Source organism: Macaca nemestrina, chromosome 15 (genome assembly GCF_043159975.1).
Source record: "Macaca nemestrina isolate mMacNem1 chromosome 15, mMacNem.hap1, whole genome shotgun sequence".
Taxonomy (NCBI): Eukaryota; Metazoa; Chordata; class Mammalia; order Primates; family Cercopithecidae; genus Macaca; species Macaca nemestrina.
In genome coordinates, this window is record NC_092139.1 from 26618628 (window position 1) to 26638024 (window position 19397).

Sequence of the window (19397 nt, forward strand, 5' to 3'; positions counted from 1 at the left end):
TGGCCTGCCCAGGAAAGATGCTGCCTCTGCCACCACCCAGAAGCTTGGGCACTATTGTCTTCAGGAATTTGTCACCTTAGCTTCACTCCAGCCATCAGAAGCGGCTGATGTCCCACCACCACTTCTCAACACTCAAGAGTTGGTGACCAGGCACTGTAGACACAGCTGTAGGAGGTCCCAATGGCTTCACAACTGGCAAAAGCTGGAGGATGACGTCTCTCTTACTTTTGCCTTCAAAACCTCACACAAGTGCATTTAATGGGAACTACTTAATTGGTCTCTAAACCCTAGCTGCAAGGGAGTTGGGAAATGCAGTCTTCACCCTTCCAGCCCCTGCAGTTGAGGAAGACATATAAGAGGAGGTTGAAATTGATATGGAATAAGTCAATCCACCTTCTGAGCCCAAGGCTACAGGGATGGCACTGTTTGCAGTAGTGAAAAAAATGGGAAACAACCTAAATGTGCAAGAAAAGCGGGGCTTGATAAGTTAGGATTCAGCCATGTGATGAAATTCTAGAAAACCAATAAATGTGTTGTAGAAATACATGTGATTTGAAAATGTTAGGCACACAGTGAAAAAAGGCAAGGGACAAAATTGTGCTTAGAGTCAACTTTCATGACAGTAGGAACCACATTCTCTGGTCCACTGCCTGCCACATGCTTGGCACAGGCTGAATGTTCAACAAATATTTCCTGGACAATTGAGTGATTCCATTTTTAGAAATAAAACACATAATTATGTGAGTTTGTATATACACATACACTTAAATATGATGTAGCAACACTGAACAAGATAAAACAAAATGTTAACACTTGTTCTCTTTGTTGGTGATATTTGGATTGACTTTAACTTTCATCTTTTCACTGTTCTGTATTTTATAAATTTTAAACAGTGAACATGTATTACGTGTAATTACGGGGAAATCACAGATGTTCTTAAAGCCACAGAGAGAAAGCAGGCCTGCCTCATTTCTTCATCTTCCCCAGGGCCTGGCACAGAGCTGGATCCAGAGTGGGCGCCAAGCCACGCTTGGAGACCAAGTTGACCTCCATTTGCTGCCTGAGAGATTTCAGGGTCTTTCTTTAGGAACTCATGGGTAGAGCTGGGCTTCTAAGATAATCTAGACTCTAACATAGTAGTGCTTCTCCCCATCTAAAACTGGCCAAGTACCAAAGCCATGTGACCTTTCCCAAGTGCCAGTCTTGAGTGCTTGCTGAGGCTGTCCCAGGGTGACTTCAAGCTCAAGGATCTTTAAGAGCTAGATCAACGACTCAGCCCTGCCCCTCCCGTGCACCCATCAGGTCCTGGGGCCATTGTTGTTTTGATCTACGAAGCCAGGCCTGACCTCACTGCTCCCAGCTGTGCTCAGTCAGGCAGAGGCTTTTTAGGGATTGAGAGGAGGGTTGGTCTGCCCTCTGAGGCTGCCCCTTGGTATCATGAGATGTCTCTCAGGGGTTGCTTTGTTTGTTCCACTTTCACTTACACAGCCGTTAAGGTTTTAGGTCACACGAAGAGGGGAGTAGGGACCAGAATGAGAAAAATGCGAGTCCCAGTTGGCTCTGTGCCATCCAGAACCACACAGGCTAGTGAGGTAAATTACGAGCCTTGCTTTCCACAACCAGCTCTGCCTCACACTTTCTGCCAGTGGACGGGGCACTGACAATGGCAGGCCCTCTTCTTCCTCAGGGCCTTTGGGAGAATTGGAGGAGATCCCCGAGTGCTTGATGGTCAGTGCCAGCCATCACTCCACTGATCACCCCCATTAGCCAGGTGGGGAAACCAAAGCTCCAGAGAGGAAGGACACAGCTAGGGTCACACAACTGGAAAAGGAACATGTAACAAGAGAGTTTCCACATCAGCCACCATATTTGGAGACTGCAGGGCAGGCCCGAAGGGGAGGAGCAGAGAGAGGGATGTCACAGAGGACTGGAAACTGGTCCCACTGGGAACAGCTCACTTCACAGGACCTGCAAACACACCCCAGCATCAGGCTCAGCCCCACCTACAGAGACCAGGGTGGGGGCAAATGCTTCCGCCCCGATGAACGGTGGGTGCCATTTCCCTTTCTGGCCTCAATTTGCTCTTCTTTTAAAAATGGCCCAGGGAGGATGATAATCACTAAATTCAAGATCTAAAATTCTGGCCAGGCACGGTGGCTCATATCTGTAATCCCAGCACTTTGGGAGTTCAAGGTGGGAGGATCACATGAGGTCAGGAATTCAAGACCAGCCTGGCAAATATGGTGAAACCCTGTCTCTACCAAAAATACAAAAAAAATTAGCCGGGCGTGGTGGCACAGGCCTGTAATCCCAGCCACTCAGGAGGCTGAGGCAGGAGAATGACCCCAAACCAGGAGGCAGAGGTTGCAGTGAGCCAAGATTGCACCATTGCACTCTAGCCTGGGCAACAGAGCAAGACTCTGCCTCTAAAAAAAAGAAAAAAGAAAAAAAAAATCTAAAATTCCATGATGAACAATTCCAGCACTATTTGCCCAGAATGCAGCCTTGACTATGCCACTTCCCTGCTTTAAACTTTCCCATGGCTCCCTGTGTCTTAAACTGAGCCTGGTAGACAAAGACCTTTGTTGTCCAAGCCCCACTAACCTCTCCAGTCTTGACATTCCTTCCAAGTACCCCCAAACTCCAGCCATATTGTTTGACTCCTTCTTCCTGTGAATTCTTCACACTATTACTCACTTCTGTAACTTTACCCCTGTGTGCACAGACAAGTCTCTTTGCATGTCTGTTAGGCTGTTCTTACATTGCTGTAAAGGAATGTCTGAAGCTGGGTAATTTATAAAGGAAAGAGGTTGAATTGGCTCAGGGTTCTGTAGGCCATACAAGCATGGTACTGACATCTGCTTGGCTTCTAGGGAGGCCTCAGGGAGATTCTACTCATGGTAGAAGGTGAAGGCGAAGTGGGAGCAGGTATATCACATAGTAGGAGCAGGTGCAAGAGAGAGAGGGGGAAGATGCCACACACCTTTAAACAGCCAGATCTCATTAGAACTCACTCACTATCACGAGGATAGTGCCAAGGGTATGATGCTAAATCATTCATGAGAAATCCACTTTTAAAAAAAATTTTACTTTAAGTTCTGGGATACATGTGCTGAACGTGCAGGTTTGTTACATAGGTATACAAGTGTCATGGTGGTTTGCTGCACCTATCAACCCATTACCTAGGTTTTAAGCCCCGCATGCATTAGGTATTTGTCCTAATGCTCTTCCTTCCCTTTCTCCCCACCCCTCAACAGGCCCCAGGGTGTGATGTTCCCCTCCCTGTGTCCATGTGTTCTCATTGTTCAACTCCCACTTATGAGTGAGAACATGTGGTGTTTGCTGAGGATGAGGGTTTCCAGTTTCATCCATGTCCCTGCAAAGGACATGAACTCATTCTTTTTTATGGCTGTAGAGAAATCCACTTTTCATGATCCAATCACCTCCCACCAGACCCCACCTCCAACACTGGGGATTACAATTCAACATGAGATTTAGAACAGACAACATCCAAAATCTATCAGTGTGAAACGCTCCTCTTTACCTTATCTGCAAAACTCATATTCATACTGCAAAACCCATGTTGTGTCACCTTCTCCATGGAGGCTGCCCTGATCTGTCACACAGAGAGAATCCCTTTTTCATCTGGGGGTCTCTCAGGTCCCAAGCCTTCTTCCACCACGACCCTGAACACTGGTTGTGAAAATTAATTGTTGTTCTTGTTTTTTTGTTGTTGTTGTTACAGGGTCTCACTCTGTTGCCCACACTGGTATGCAATGGCACGATCATGGCTCACTGCAGTCTCAGCTTCCTGGGCTCAAGCAATCCTCCTACCTCAGCCTCCCTCAAGTAGCTAGGTCTACAGGCATGTGCCACCATGCCTGGCTAATATTTTATTTTTATTTTTGTAAAGACGAAGTCTCACTATGTTGCCCAAGCTGGTTTTGAACTCTTGGGCTCAAATGATCCTCCCACCTTGGCCTCCCGAAGTGTTGGGGTTACAGGGGTTAGCCCATGCCAGGCCAGGAATTACTATTCGCATAGTGAGCACCTTGTCATCTGCTTTGTCCACTGAGCTGAGAGTTCCTTGCCAGCAGAAACTGTCTTACTCACAATTAAGCATACAGTAGGTACTCAATACATGTTCAGTAAATAAATTATCCAATAAGTAAATGAATCTTTCAAAAACCCCATAGCTCTGTCTCTGGTCATGGGTCCTTGGACAATGGGGCTCCTCTCTGGCCTCAGGGTTCCCAGCTCTACAACGGCAGGTAGACCAGACAGTTTCTGAGGGCATGACCGCTTTCTCCCCACAAGCTACAATGAGTCAGGGACCCCAGTAAAGTCATCAGCTCACTTAGAGCCCGTTTGGCTAAAGAGGAAATTGAGACACAGTTAAGCAATCTCCAGGGTCACACAGCATCTAATGTGTGTGGGCCAAATCTCTGTCCCTTCATCATCAAGTTCCCTCCACACTCTCCCGAGCCCGCTGTGTGGATGCAGCACAGACGGCTCAGGCGCCACACTACACCCAGGCTACCAAGACAAAGAAGAGCACGCCAGGCCGAGGGAACGACCAGTGCAAAAGTTCTAAACAGAGGACACTCCTGGCAAGCTGAAGGAATGGCAGGGAGGCCAGCTTGCCGGGGCCAAGTGAGCAGGGAGTGGCCAGAGAGAAAGTCTGAGAACAATAGGAGCAGATGGTGGAGGTCTTGGGGACCTGAGGAGAACTTTGGCTTTAATCAGAGTGAAGCGGGCAGTCACTGCAGGTTTTGAGCAGAGGAGTGGCAGGAGCTGACTTAAGTTTTAAAGAGATCCCTTTTGCTGTTGTGCGGAATACAGATTGGAAGTGGGGATCAAGGGGAAAAGCAGGGAGACCTAGTCCAGGTGAAAGAAACTGGTGGTTTGCACCAGAATGATGGTGGCGGTGGCAGAGGCAGAGGTCGTGAGAAGTGGCCAGATTCTAGAGATATTTTAAAGGCAGGGCAACCAGGATTTCCTGAAAAATTGGGGTGGGATCTGAGACAGAGGAGTCAAAGCTGACCCTGGGGACTGAGCCTAGGGAATGGTGGCGTTTGTGTCCACTAAGATGGGGATATTGCGGGAGAGTGAATAGGGGGTGGGGCACATCAGGAATTTTGAGGAGGTGATTAGAAACCTGGACCTGGGATTTAAGAGTAAGGACAGGGCTGAAGATGCAAATGTGGGAGCCTTCAGCACATAGATGGCATTTAAAGTCAGGGATGGTGAGTAGACTGAAGATGATGCATGTAAATTTTAGGGCCCCTGTACTCAGTAAGCCCTTGGCAAATGATGGCCAAGCGGCCGTTGATGAGATGGTTGTCATCAAGACGTGATCCTGGAGTTAAGCTGTGAAGGATAAAAAAAGCACGAGAAACACTATGCACAAACAGGGTGTGAGCAGGGTCCTCCCACCTCCCAGCCCAGCCTTCATCGTCTCTCACCTGGACAACAGTACCACCCACCTCCTTCTGCTGCTCTTCTCGTTCTTACTCCCTCCTTAGCTAATGCTGGTATTTTGCAAAAAGCACGGGTTTCGGACCTGGGCAGATCTGGTCCTGGGCAAGTGTCTCACTTTCTGCATCTATAGTCTGTGCCAGAGCATGGGGCCAGGACCCACAGGGAAGGAATCAGACCAAGTGTGAATCCACCCAGACAGACCACAGGGCCCACCCCAGCTCCAGTGACCAGAGGCATGCTCCTTGCTTTCTCTGACCCCTACTTTTTTTTTTTTTTTTTTTTGAGACGGAGTCTCGCTCTGTTGCCCAGACTGGAGTGCAGTGGTGTGATCTTGGCTCACTGCAAGCTCCGCCTCCCGGGTTCACACCATTCTCCTGCTTCAGCCTCCTGAGTAGCTGGGACTACAGGTGCCTGCCCCCACACTCGGCTAATTTTTTGTGTTTTTAGTAGAGACAGGGTTCACCGTGTTAGACAGGATGGTCTCGATCTCCTGACCTCGTTATCCACCTGCCTCAGCTTCCCAAAGTGCTGGGATTACAAGTATGAGCCACCATGCCAGCCTCTGGCCCCTACTCTTTACATCTGGAAATTGGGTGATGGAGCCATTCGTCTTCTAGACATAGAACTACCTGAGAGAAGGATTAACTTATGGTCCTTGTCATCCAGATGGGGCTGAGAACAAACAAACAATCAAAAGGCAATCACGGCCAGGCGCGGTGGCTCACACCTGTAATCCCAGCACTTTGGGAGGCCAAGGCGGGCAGATCGCCTGAGGTCAGGAGTTCGAGCCCAGCCTGGCCAACATGGTGAAACCCCATCTCTATGAAAAATACAAAATTAGCCAGGCATGGTGGCACATGCCTGTAGTCTCAGCTACTCAGGAGGCTGAGGCAGGAGAATTGCTTGAATCCAGGAGATGGAGGTTGCAGTGAACTGAGATCATGCCACTGCACTCCAGCCTGGGCGATAGAGCAAAAGACTCCATCTCAAAAAAAAAAAAAAAGCCGGGGGGGGGGAGGTAATCACATGTATAAAACTTCTTTACACAGAGCCTGGCACACAGGAGGTGAACAATGACCATCCTCTCTCACCTACCCTCAGAGCTGACTTGCGGGGGCACAGATGGAATCAAGGTCTTTGAAGCCCTTGGAAGTAATTATAAGAGTAATAAAAACAGTCAACATCTGCAGCTTTTCCCTGTGCCAAACACTAAACCATGCAATAACTCATTTATTCTTATCTACTCTGTGAGCTTGGTCCCCTCATTACCCCCATTATCAGGGTGTGGAAACTGAGGTCAGAGACATGACATTTGCAGTAGGTTGTACAGCTAGGAGCTGTTGGGCCTTGAAGCCCCAGTCGCTGTGCCTCTGAGCTTCCTGATGGGCCTGGGTACTGTCCTGTGAGCACTGGGAAGGGAGGTGACCTGCGAAGCAGGTGAGTCTGGCTTATAGGTGAGGCCCCCGTCGCTTCCCTCTGCCTACCTCTCTGTGCCCACAGGGGCTGCCGCTTAGGAAACCAAAGGGTTAATCTAATCGGAGCTTCCAGGATAGTGCACAGGGTGATTTATTTTATTTAAAAAAGTTTAAAAAAGAAACCAGCCTGTCAAGTCTTGTTTAGAAAACTGGACATTCTGAAAATATTGGTGAAGAGAGGGGGCTGCACCCCTTAGAAGATTCTTAGCAAAGGGGGGTGATGTGAATCCAAGGTGACGGGGGCTTTTTTCATTTTTTTTTTTTTAGGCCAGAAAGGCAGGAAGTACAAATTGCTCTTCTAGGGGTCAACCAGCTCTGGGCGCAAGCTCAGGAGGCCGCCTGTGGGGACTGATGGCGGAGTGAGTGCTGGGCTCCCCTTCCCCCACCAGCTTCATTTCCCTGGAATTTTTCATCCGGAAAGAAGGGCCTGATGTCTCCACTTTCACAGCCACCGCATGTGAACATCACGGACGCTAGGGGCATAGAAATTCATTACTTGGTCCCTACTTGTCATTTCACACATGGGAAACTGAGGCCCAGAGAAAGGGAGTGAGGCATTTATTCGATAACTCATCAGTCAATAAACACTCACTAGAACCTTCCTTGTGAAAGTTCCCTCCCACCAAGGTGACTGGGAAATTAGAAAGGTGGCTGTGGATTCCTTTGTGACTTTGATTTAGATTTGAGTACCTGATGTGTGGTCTGGGGCAGGTTATTTAGGCTCTCGAAGCCTCTGTTTCCTTGGTAAAATGAGGTCAATAATCCATAAACCCCACAGAGTCACTGGGAGAATTAGGCGAGGGAGCTGTCCCTGTCCCATTCAGCTGCTGGGCTGCATGAATGAAAAGAGGCGCAGGGCAGCTTAACCACATCCAAAAAATTAACTGGAAGGATGTGGGGATGGCTTACAGGTATTTGCCCAAGAGAAGTGAAGAGTCTGTCCACACAAGGAGCTGTACCTCTACGTGTATGGCAAGTGATCTCCATAATCTCCCAGAACAACCCCAGGGTCCTTCAACTGGTTAACGTACAAGTAAATCGTGGTATATTCATTTGACGGAATAGTACTCAGTAATAAAAAGGAATGAACCGCTGATATCTGCAACAACAGGGATGAATCAAATGCATTACGGCAAGTGAAGGAAGCCAGACACAAAAGGCTGTGTGCTGCGTGATTCCATGCCTACGACATTCTGGAAAGGCAAAACCATAGGCGCAGTAACCAGATCAGTAGTTGCCAGGGAAGGAAGGTAGGGGGAGAGTACTGCCTGCAAAAGGGCATAAGGGGAATTGGGGGAGTGACGGAAATGTTCCGTATCATGATTGTGGTGTAGTAACACGACTATATTTGTCGACTCACGGAACTGTATTATGGGTGAATTGCACTGTATGTAATACAACACGGGTGAATTGTATTGTATGTAAATTTTAACTCCATAAATATGACTTTAAAAAAATCAAGTAAACAGCTAAAAAGCCCAATTTTAGAAAAGATGAGAGCTGACGTAGTTCTAGACATGAACCAGCAAATTTCAACCATTATTTAGAACTTGTGTCAGAGTTGTAAGAGTCAAAATCCCAGAAGAGCGTCTGATTGGCTGACTTTAGGTCCCAGACCTGCCCTTAACTAGAGTGGGGTGGGGCCTCTTGATTGACAGTTTGGCAGTATCAACAAGACTATGGAAAAGAGCAGTCAGCCAGAGGCAAAACAAAGGACTAGTTATGCCTACAGAGAGGACACCACCAACTGGAGATGCCTGTACGTGCGTGTGGGGTTTATTATTCTGGAGACCGAGCCCTGCCCTTCCAGGACTGAGGCCAAACCTCCCGTCTCCTGTGATGCTGGCGCGAGGTGACTGCAAGCACCTCCGCAGATGCAAAGATCGGGATTTAAACTAACTGGGTCAAGTTGAATGTTCCCTCAGACCTACAGCATTCAGTTGAGGCAGAAGTCACTCAAGCGGCTCATCAAACAGGCAGGAGAAACAAGTGGTCAGTTTAGCCAAACATGTGTTCAATTTAGTCAAACGAGCTCCGCCACCTCCCCCAAAGGGTCATTCACTTCCATGAATGAAAGTGTGTTTGACTCTTATTGACTGAACTGGGTGTGCCAGGCAGACACAGGCAATGACTCAGCCTCGTGGGAGGGATGTAGGGGAATGCTGTATATGCGGGTGCTTCATCCCTCTGTGTCTCCAGCAGCCCCACATGGCCATGGGAGCCTGGCCAGGCACCCACGACGCAGGCTTAATTCCCTTTGCATGCTATTCCAGCAAGCACTTCTCGGCGCCCCTGCTTCACCCTTTCTGAGCTGTGTGACCTTGAGCAATACACTGCACCTCTCTGAACCTTCATTGACACAAAATCACAGAATAGATTTTCAAGCACTTTCCAGGGTGGTGCTGCAGGGGCACTTTGAGACATAAACAGTTTGTGAAGTAAACAGAAACTCGGTGTAGCCCTCAAAATTACGTTTCTTAGATGTCATTCAGTTCTCATCTTGAATTTCTTATTTATTCATGTGCTTGTTTATGGGTTTGGTTCTGCAAGACTGTGCCAATATTAACAAAAGCATTTTAGGGGTTGATTGTGGATTGGGGGGCACATTTACTTTCTCTTTTATCTTCGACTATACTTTTTTCTATCTACTTTGCCAGAATTTCTTTATTTTGGAGTATTTCCTTTTTTAATAACAGCGCAATTCTAAATGTAAAACAGGTTATTCTTTTGTTTGTAAAATTAACCTTTAATTACCTAAGTGATACATAACATTATTTATTCACAGAAGACTTGTCTCACCTTCCAGGGAATACTGAAATCACCTTTCATTACCACCGTACTTCCCCCGGTTATGGCCCCCAACATCCCCTCCCACCCTGCCAGCAATTTGGAGTGGATTTTTCCAAACCTTCTGTATATTTACATTTACATACTGTGCATATATTTACTTATCTGTTCCCATAGAAATTGAACAGCCTGGTGGAATCGTACTTCATGGAATGTCCTGCAACGTGCTTTCTTCGCTCTACCTTATGACTTGGAATTCTTTTCATGTCCACACACAGGAGACTGTCTCTTCTTTTTTTTCAACTGCTGAGTAATATTCCCAGGCATGGCTTCTTCATCCATCCCCCTCTACTGGGCACTTAGGTTGTGATGGGTTTTTGCCATAACAAACAATGCTGTAAAGACCCTTCCTCGACACATCTCCTTGGGCACATACATGTGCAGTTTCTGTTAGATTTTTTTTAAATTTGAGAATGAGACAATATTTGCAAAGACTTTCAGAGCTTTATTCTTGGCTTTTTTATTTTAAATCGTTCAAACATTTTTGAAAACCACGTTATCAAGAGATATTTCACATACCATAAAAGTCATGCATTTAAGTGTACAATTCAATGGCTTTTAGTCTATTTACGGATTTGTGCAAACACCACCATCCAATTTTAGAATGTTTTATTTACTCCCAAAAAGAAACCCTGTATCCATTAGCAGTCACTCCTCATTCCTCCCTCTTCCTTTCTCCCTTCCCTTGGCTCCTGACAACCCCTGCTGTACTCTCTATATCTATGAATTTGCCTATTCTGGGTGTTTTGTATAAATGGAATCAGATGATATGTGGTCTTTTGTGACTTCCTGTGTTCACTTAGCATGATGGTTTGGAAGTTCATTCTCGTTGTAGCATGTGTCAATGCATCTTTCCTTTTTATTGCTGAGTAATCAACCACCTTTATTTGAGTGCTTACTGTCTACCAAGAATGGTGACAACCTTCACGAAAATCCTGTAACGTAGGCACTGTTTTTATCACCCCCATTTCACAGAGGGGAAAACTGAGGCTTGGAGACGTGCTGTGACTCACTCAAGATCACATAGGACAGTCCATGGCAGAGCTGGATTTGAACCCAGGCCCGTGTCCTCGTAGTTGAACCTTGCTGCTGCTAGAAGAACCTAGAAGGGAGTGAAAAGTGTCTTGTGGGGCTAATGTGCAGGTCACAAAGTCTCTCTACTCGTAGGATGGCTCTAGGTCACCATGGCAATCACTGACAATTGCCCTGTGAAGCTGCACAGAAAGAGCAGGACTGTTTATCCCAACACCAAATGGCCCCATCTGTTGTCAATGTCAGAGCTCCGGTCCTGCTTGTGCAGTTTTTCTGACCCTCCCAGCACCTCCCACCTCTAGTGTTTCCTGAGCCCTAACGTCTCCTCATCTTTTGGAGTTGTCATATCAGATGACCGTCTTTGTTAGGATCGTGTGCCAAGGAAGGGATAATCCGGTTGTCAGTTTTGATCCTATGAGAAAAGCAAATCTTGCTGCCAGAGATGGCCAGAACTCTGTTCTCCAAAAAATCCTAAAACTCCCCATTCCCTTGGGTGTCTGGATTGCTAGGAACTGGAGCCACTTCATAATAACAATAATAGAATCGACTTATTTTCCTTATCTCCCATTTCTTCTGATCTCATCCTTTGAGCCCAGCAGGATGGTGTGTCGGTCGTGTTGAGTCTTTTTTGAAGAAGAGGAGGCCACAGCCAATAAGAGGAGGGCAAGCTGGAGCCTGGAGCTGCGGCCCCTGCCTCACGGACTCACTGCCGGTTCTAGCATTTGAGCCTCATCTTCCATCACACTCCTTGTTAAATGCAACACCTATTCCAAAGTTATATAAAAACAGCTTTCTCAAATTTCAAAACTTACCAGTGCCTGTCCCCCAGTCATAGCCTCCCATATCTCCTTCCACCACTGCCAGCAATTTGGAGTGGATTTTTCCAAACCTTCTTCTGTATGTTTTTATGTATGTACTGTATGTATATTTACTTATCTGTTCCCATAGAAATTGAACAGTCTTGTGGAATCATACCTCATGCAATGTCCTGGCTGGTACAGGGCCACTATTTACTTCTATAGTGTTTGGAAGCCCCAGCCTGACTCTGCCCTGACTTGCAGTGTGGCCTGCGGAAAGGCTGGTGCCCGCTCTGAGGCCCAGCAGCGGGTATTCCTACTCTGTGCTACCCACACATCCCCAGGTCTGTCCTTTGTTTTTCTCCCAATGGTTGTCCTGGGATTGTAGAAGATATGATTGGAGGGTAAGTCAGACCCAGATCTCTCATCTCTGGTGCAGACAACAAAGACTGAGAGAGGCCCCAGCACCTCACCCTGATTCCTGGTCCTACCAGGGGCAACTGGCACCACAAATCCTATCAAACAGAGCTCCCGGGCTAACCTCAAGAACCTGACTTGGTTCTTTCTCTCTCCTCCTTAGAACCCCTGGTGCAGGTCATGAATTCATTCAACAAGCCTTTACTGAGCAGCCACTGAAAGCCAGAGGGGTGGAGGGAGACAGAGATACACAAACACTAGAACTTATACAAGGTAGGCTGTGACTATGTCCTGTGGGTGTGGGGCCAAGAGAGCAAGAAGGAAGTCTCTGGGTGGGTTTCAGGAGGATGGGTAAAGCCTGGGTTAAACTTCGACAGGTGAAGAGGGAAGGCCAGCCCGGGCAGAGGGCACAGCTGGAGCAAAGGCCTGGAGGTGGGTGTTTGCAGGGTGCATTTGGGGGCGAGTACTGTGTCTGGTGAGGCTGGAAGGGAGGAATGTGGAAGATGTGATAGAAGGGTAAGCTGGCTCAGCCCTGCAGGGTCTTCAGTGCCTCGTGAGGTCTGGGATGTGATTTCCACTTTTACAGAAACAGAAACTGACGCTTCGGATAAGTAAATAAAAGTACCTGCCCATGGTCCATCAAGCTCAAGGGGCTGGGACCCTATGCCAGCTGCAGGGACAGTGGAAGGGGGAGGGACTGCACTTGGAGGGTGGTACATTGTGGAATCAGAACTAAGGACAAGATGACCAGGTGAGTCTCTCCATCTGCAACGTGGACACACTGAAAGAATCCTCCCTCCCCACGCAGATGCGTGTTCTCTGTTCCCCACAGCCTGGGAGACCCAGATCCCGCCCCAGACAGGCCACTCTCTCAAAGCGCTTGAAAGGTCACGCCTGCCTCCTGATATTTTCCCTAAGGCCCCATCCTAACACCCCTACCCCACCCCCTCCCACCTCAGGGGAGCCTGCCCCACCCTCCCTATGCTCCCTCACACCAGACACTGCTCATCCCGGTTAGTCAGTAGTTGGAAGAAAAACCTCCAGATGCCCCGGCACACTCCTACCCACCCCACCCTCCCTCCCTCTCACATCAGCTGTCCACGTCTGTCTCTGGCCTGGAGGCACCTTGTCCTCGAGGAGTGGCTGAGCTGAACCAGGGCCTGAGAGCCTGGTCATGCTGTGTGACCTTAGGCAGTGTCTCCGAACTTTCTGAACTTTAATCTTGTTTCTGTGTTTCCTTCCTTCCTTCTATTCTTTCTCCAGCTGTGGTAACTCATCCCTCCCTCAGGCCATAAACGTTTATTAAGCGTCCAGTGTATACCACACACCATGAGTTAGGAGCACAGGCTGCAGTCCTTGGAGGCCTCACTTGCTGAAAGCTGTAGAACTGGACATGGCCCAGGCCCCTGAGGACTGCCCTGGAGGGCACAGGGAGACAGGACTGACCTCTGAACCTCGCGGGAGCAAGCACATGTCCTGCTTTCCCACCTCCTGACCGTGTGGCCTTGGGTGAGGCACTTCCCGTCTCTGAGCCCCGGGTTCCTCATTTAACAAATGATAAGAATCTTACTGTGAGGTTTAAATGGAATGTCTGACTGGTAGTGGGTTATTCCAAAGTTTCTAAATATTCACCTTCGTCTCCACCTTGAGGCCTGAGAATCCTTGGGGAAGGGGCTGAATCTCTCTAACGCTGGGATACTAGGCATCAGTGGCTGTGGGAACAAGATTTATTTGTGAGACACAGTCTTTCTGAGCAACACTGACCAAAAACTCTACATTGACTGCAACCTGCTTCACCCACACACTCTCTCCCTTTTCTGGAGAGAGTCCTGACTCTTGATGACATCATCATAAAGCTTAGATGATGTTTATTGAGTACTTACTATGTGACCTGTAAGCACTGTAGAAACATTATCTCTAATCCCCAGTGTCAGGGACTCTTACTATACCAATTTTATAGAGAAGGAAACTGAGGCTCAGAGAGGCCTAGTAACTTGCCCAGGGTCACAGAGCCAAGAGTGACCTCAGAGCCCTCCTGCTGTAAGCATTGCACAACACTTCCCCTGAATGGATGACAAAGGGCCCTGACTGTAGCGTCTGGGGATCTTGAGCCCATAATCACCCTCTCTGGGACTCAGTGGAGTTTTGAAACCTTTACAACCACTGAGGTAAGACAGGGCACGGTTTCCCAGTCCCTTTGAACAAATGGGAAAACTGCAGCCCAGAGAGGGGCAAAGGTACCTGGTCACTGGGACTGGAATCCAGGTCTCTGGGCCAAGCCTGGGTTCTGGTCTCTGTCTGCCACCTTCCTAGAAGCCAGTCCTTACCCCGGCTGGTCACATCCTGGGGTTGCTCAAGGCCATGCGTCACTCAGGTGGCCATAGTTCTGTGGAATGTGGGAGAGGAAGTGGGGCAGCTGGCTGGGTGCAGGACAGGCCTGGAATTCTGTGCTAAGCCCTGTGCTGGGATCCAGGAATAATCTAATGGGATTTTTCTCACAGCCAGCATCCGCTGAGGGCCGACTGTTTGGCTGCTGCTGTACAAACTCTCCATGAATTAGCTCACTCAGTCCTCACGACACTCTATGCAGTGGGTACCAGTACGACCCCCATTTTACAAATGAGGAAACTGAAGCACAGAGGTTCAGTGACTTGCTGTGTAGTGGACATGGCTACACAGTGAGGAGGCCAAAATTTAAACCCAGGGCTGGGTGACTTACCTACTCTGTGTAATGAACTAAGTCCAGGCCCGCAGGAAGAGGCGATAATGATGTTCAGAATGGAGCTGCTGCTGCTGCTGATAGAATTGATGATTTCTCAAATCAAACATTTTTGGGGGCTGGTGGTGAACCAGGCACCATGCTGGACACTGTGGTCAAGAAGAGTTTAAAAATCTCGGGTAGGCCGGGCACAGTGGTTCATGACTATAATCCCAGCACTTTGGGAGGTCAAGGCGTGCGGATCACTCGAGCTCAGGAGTTTGAGACCAGCCTGGGCAACATAGTGAGTCCCCCATCTCTACAAAAATTAGAAATATTAACTGGGTGTGGTGGCGCACTCCTGTAGTCCCAGCTACTCAGGGGAGCTGAGGCAGGAGGATCACTTGAGCCTAAGGGATGCAGGCTGCAGTGAGCCAAGATCGCGCCACTGCACTGTCTGGGTAACAAAGTGGGACCCTGTCTCAAAAAAATAAAAATAACATGCTTAGGTGGCTCCCTGTCTTCTAAGGAGCTCCCAGGCTGAGGATTTTGAAGGAAACAAATACCTGGTAGAAAAAGCCAAACCCATCCTTTCATTTGGGGCAGGGCTGACACCTGTGGAAACATAGCCTTCCTTCCGCAGAACTGACTGTCCCTGCGCCTCCTGTCTCTCCTTGAGGTCCCAAAATAGGCAGGTTCTGGGACACTTGCTATTTCGGTGCCAAGTCTCAGGGCCCCCAGTTATTGCATGCTCGCCATGTAAGGCACCCAACATCAGTCATTTAGATTGAGTCTTACTCAGGTCTGTGAGGGACGGATTCTTGCCCCCATTTTGCAGAGGAAGAAAATGAGTCAAAATCCTGCCCATGGCCACGCTTGAACCCTGGCCTGTTGACCGACTTCCCTCTCGGTCAGGTGATTCTCCTCACCCTGCTGTTTCTCCAAGCCTCCACCAACCGTGAGGAACAGTTTCTGCAACAATCTCTATAAAATGGGGCAATTACAGGTCAGCTGGGCTCAACATGGTTTGTGGGTTTGTTCACTGAGACTCCAGCCAGAGCCCATTTGACCCAGGGAGAAATATCCATTGAAGCAACACGGGTTTTTTTTCCCTGTTCCATATGTCATCTAGGAATGGACATGGGGGCTGCTTCTATAGTCCAAATTCATCAATAGATATAGAGCTTGTTCCGGAATGTAGAGCTTGTTCCAGCAAAAGTGCCAGGGGAGCCCCGTGGGCCTCTGTCTCTCCAGGAACCCTTCCCACTCAGGGCTCACAGTGGATCTGGAAGCACAGGAGATCAGGAGACCAGAGAAATCAGGATGAGAGATAGGCCCCCTGGTTGCCAGGTTCGAGAAGTCCTAGGCTGAGTCCCTGGAAGGTTGGCCGTGCTCCTTTCTGGCACACAGTGGGGCCTCAAGAAAGCTCAGTGGATGGATGGATTGAGGGAGGGAGGGAAGAGAACATGGAGGGAGGGATGGATGAGGGATGAGTGGATGGATAGATGGATGGGTAGGTGATGCAAGGGTGAGTGGATGGATGGGTAGATGGATGGCTGATTAGATGGATGGCTGATTAGATGGATGGCTGATTAGACAGATACAAGGATGGGTGAGATTGGAGGATTATCTGGGTTTTGCTACAGGAAGGGACACGGGTGTGCCTGTTTTTGCAGGTGTGTCTGCATGTCTGTACCTGAGTCCATGCCGGCATGTCTACCCACCTCTGAGTAGCCACATATTTGTGTGTCTGTGGGTGCCCTCTCTGATTTTGCATCCACATCTAACAGTGGCATTTGGTGTCCGGGAGCTCTGTATGTGCGCCAGGTGCCTGTGGACACCTGATCATCTGTGTCCACAGCTGTGTGTGGCTCGCAGTCAAGGCTACCTGGCTGTGCCAGGCTGTATCTACGTCCTGGTGTGTCTCTGCAATTTGAATCTGATGTTGTATCCATGTCATTGTGTCTGTGTGTCCAGCTGTGTCTGGTGTATCCGTGGGAGTGTATCTGTGTCTGTGTGTGTATCTCTACAGCCCTGTGTGTCTGTGTCTGCTCCCCGTGTATGTGTACCTGAGTGTGTGTGTGTGTGTGTGTGTGTGTGTGTGTGTGTTGGGTGTGGGGAGGTGTTCTTGATCCCAGATCTGACCTGAGAGTCCACGTCTCTGTGTCCAGGTGCACCCAGGTTCCGTTGTGTGTTTCTGTGAGGGTGCTGCGTGTGTCTGTATCTGAGTGTATGTGTCCACGTGTCTGTTCTCCAAGGTCTGACTCTGTGGGTCCAGGTGTGTCTATGTCCTGGGCTAGTTGTGTGTCCCTGTCCGCTCCCCCAGGGGGCGCCCTCGCCCGGCCGCCGTCCCTCCTTCGGGCTCCGGTCCCCTGGGTAAGCCCCAGCGCTGGCGGCGTGGGCCGGGGACTGGGCACTGGGTGGCCTCCCAGGTCGCCGCCTTCCCGCGGGGCCCCGCCCCCGGCCCGCCCCAAAGCGGGCTATAAATTAGCGCCGCGCCCCGCCTCGGCAGTGCCAGCCACCAGTGGTCGCACTTGGAGGGTCCTGCTGCCAGTGTAAGGAGCCACCGCCCCCGCCCCCGCCCGAACATGGCCGAGGGTGAGTATCAGAGTCAGCGCAGCCGCCACTCAGGGGCTCCGGGGCATTGGGGGTCAGGACCTGGTGGGAGCTGAATTCCTAAGTCCTGATTTGGAGAGCAACAGGCAGACTCGGCTGGGTGGGGAGGCGCCTCGATGCTGCTTGGAGCCTCAGTTTCCCGGTCCACAGTGCGTAACCCTTAACCCTTGCCTCCCTGGATCAGGTGAGGCAATGGAACGCAAAGGGGTCCTGGCTGGCAAGAACCACCCGTACCTAAGTGTTCTGAAGCCAGGCCAGCACCCCCTGCACAGCTCCAGGCACACATCAGGGAGCCAGCCCCCACTGACTGACCGGGGACACGTGCCAGTGGTCCGCCAGGACAGTAGTTTCCAGTTTGCAACACTGTAACCCAGTGGTGTGCAAGCCAAGCCTGGCTGAGTCCTTGGCTCCAGCGGCCAGAGAGGAGCTTTCAGCATCCTATCCGGGAGGCTTCGGAAACCAGGCTGGTTCTTCCCGCCCTCACGTTCTGCAACCCCAGACCTTGGCCACTTGTTGAGTCTCGCCTATAAAATAAGAACAACAGTGTCAGTCTTTGGTGCATCTGTGAGGAAGGAGAGGAGTGGAACAGAGGCTTAATTTCATACCTGCACCCTCCTCCCACATCCCCCCAAACACAAGCAGCACTGTCTTGGGTCCCAGCGGGAGGAATTTCTACCATGGAGGATGTCACTGCTGGACCCAGAATCCCAGCTGGCTCTTGGGTCAAGTTCATCTGGGGATGGCTTCTGCACCCATTGCAACCCCCAGGAAGGGGTGTGGTACAGGGACATGGGGCAGGTGGAGCAGGAATGGGTGGCAGGAACTGTGGACCCGCCTGACCCTGCTGTGTGATCTCAGCCACCCGCCTCCCTCGGACCCAGCTCCCAATACACTGTGATGTGTCGCTTTGGTGGCCGCTTGTCCTCAATGCATCTTCTCACCCCCCCGTGGTCAAAAGCAGGGCTCAGTGGGGCTGGGAGATCCTGGAGATGCCAGTTATGATGAGCCCCCAGCCCCGTGTCACAGTGGGCACTTCTGACAGAGGTCTCACTGGCCTGGAAGACCTAGGCCTTTTCTCAGTGCAGAAATCCTATAAATCCTACAATTCTAGACCCCAGTGTTTCTGCACCTTTGGAGCTGGGCGTGATTTCTGGAAACCCTTCTTCGGACAATAGATGGAGAAAATGCCCCGGCTCCCACAGCCCAGGGACTGGCCATATCTCCAGGGTCTTCCACGGGAACAACAATGGCCTCTTTCATACTCAAGCTCCCTGGGACTGAAGTTTCCAAAAACAACATTTTCTCACCGCAACAGGCCAGCAGGAAGTTTTCCCTTCTGGCCACTGAGGTCTCGTCTGTTGTGATTACACGGGGACCGACATCCCTGATACTTCAGTGGCGCAGAACTATCTGCCCCCAGGTTTGAGAACAACACAGGACGTGGCGAGGGAGGGTCGTAAGAGGGGCTGGAGAACGAACTGAGCTGTAGCGAGGTGGTTCCCAGGGCAGAATCCTAGGGAATGCCACAGCTCTGGATTCCAATCCCAAAGCAGCCACTTGCTCTGGGACCTGGGGCCACCTGGTGTCTTTGTCTACAAAATGGAAATCATGATAGCATCTAGGTAAGCGGAGTTGTTTTGGGATTTAAGTTGAGATAATTCACATAAAAGGCACTTTGCATGTCATTTTTGGAATAGTTGAAGGTGAGCCGGAGACCTGGGCTCTCCCACTGCAAGAACCAACTTGCGGCGTGACTCTGAACAAATTCCTGCCCCTGGGCCTCACTTGGACCACATGCTGTCCAGTGGCCCCACTCTCAGAGAGTCTGTCTTGCCCACTCCTCCCACCTTAAGGGCTTCCCAATCTTGACCTTGAGCTTGCCAAGGTTTATGAGATTTGTTTTCCCCCAAGACCCCCACCCATCTGTCACCCTGACTGTGCCCTGGTCCTCTGCTCCATCTGAAACTGTAAATGGAACTTTTACATATCAAGCTTCTGTCCTGGGCTGGCCCTGGGGAAGGGGGTTCCCAACAC

At 49.8% G+C, this 19397-nt stretch overlaps 1 protein-coding gene and 1 long non-coding RNA gene across 2 annotated transcripts in view; one reads left to right on the forward strand and one right to left on the reverse strand.

Annotated features, from left to right (window-relative positions):
- Positions 1–10429: 10429 nt before the first annotated feature.
- On the reverse strand, positions 10430–17724 carry LOC105496322 (uncharacterized). Its single transcript, XR_011613366.1, has 5 exons — positions 17598–17724; positions 14769–16032; positions 14291–14435; positions 13682–13761; positions 10430–11599 (listed from the first exon to the last, which is right to left on the reverse strand). It is a non-coding gene; the product is annotated as an uncharacterized lncRNA (long non-coding RNA).
- LOC105496321 (transglutaminase 2) overlaps positions 17193–19397 on the forward strand; it is a 38496-nt gene continuing 36291 nt past the window's right edge. The window contains exon 1 of the mRNA XM_011766654.2: positions 17193–17345. Within this exon, the coding sequence (XP_011764956.1) occupies positions 17336–17345 (10 nt within the window). The 5' untranslated portion in view covers positions 17193–17335. The remainder of the gene's footprint in view (positions 17346–19397) is intronic.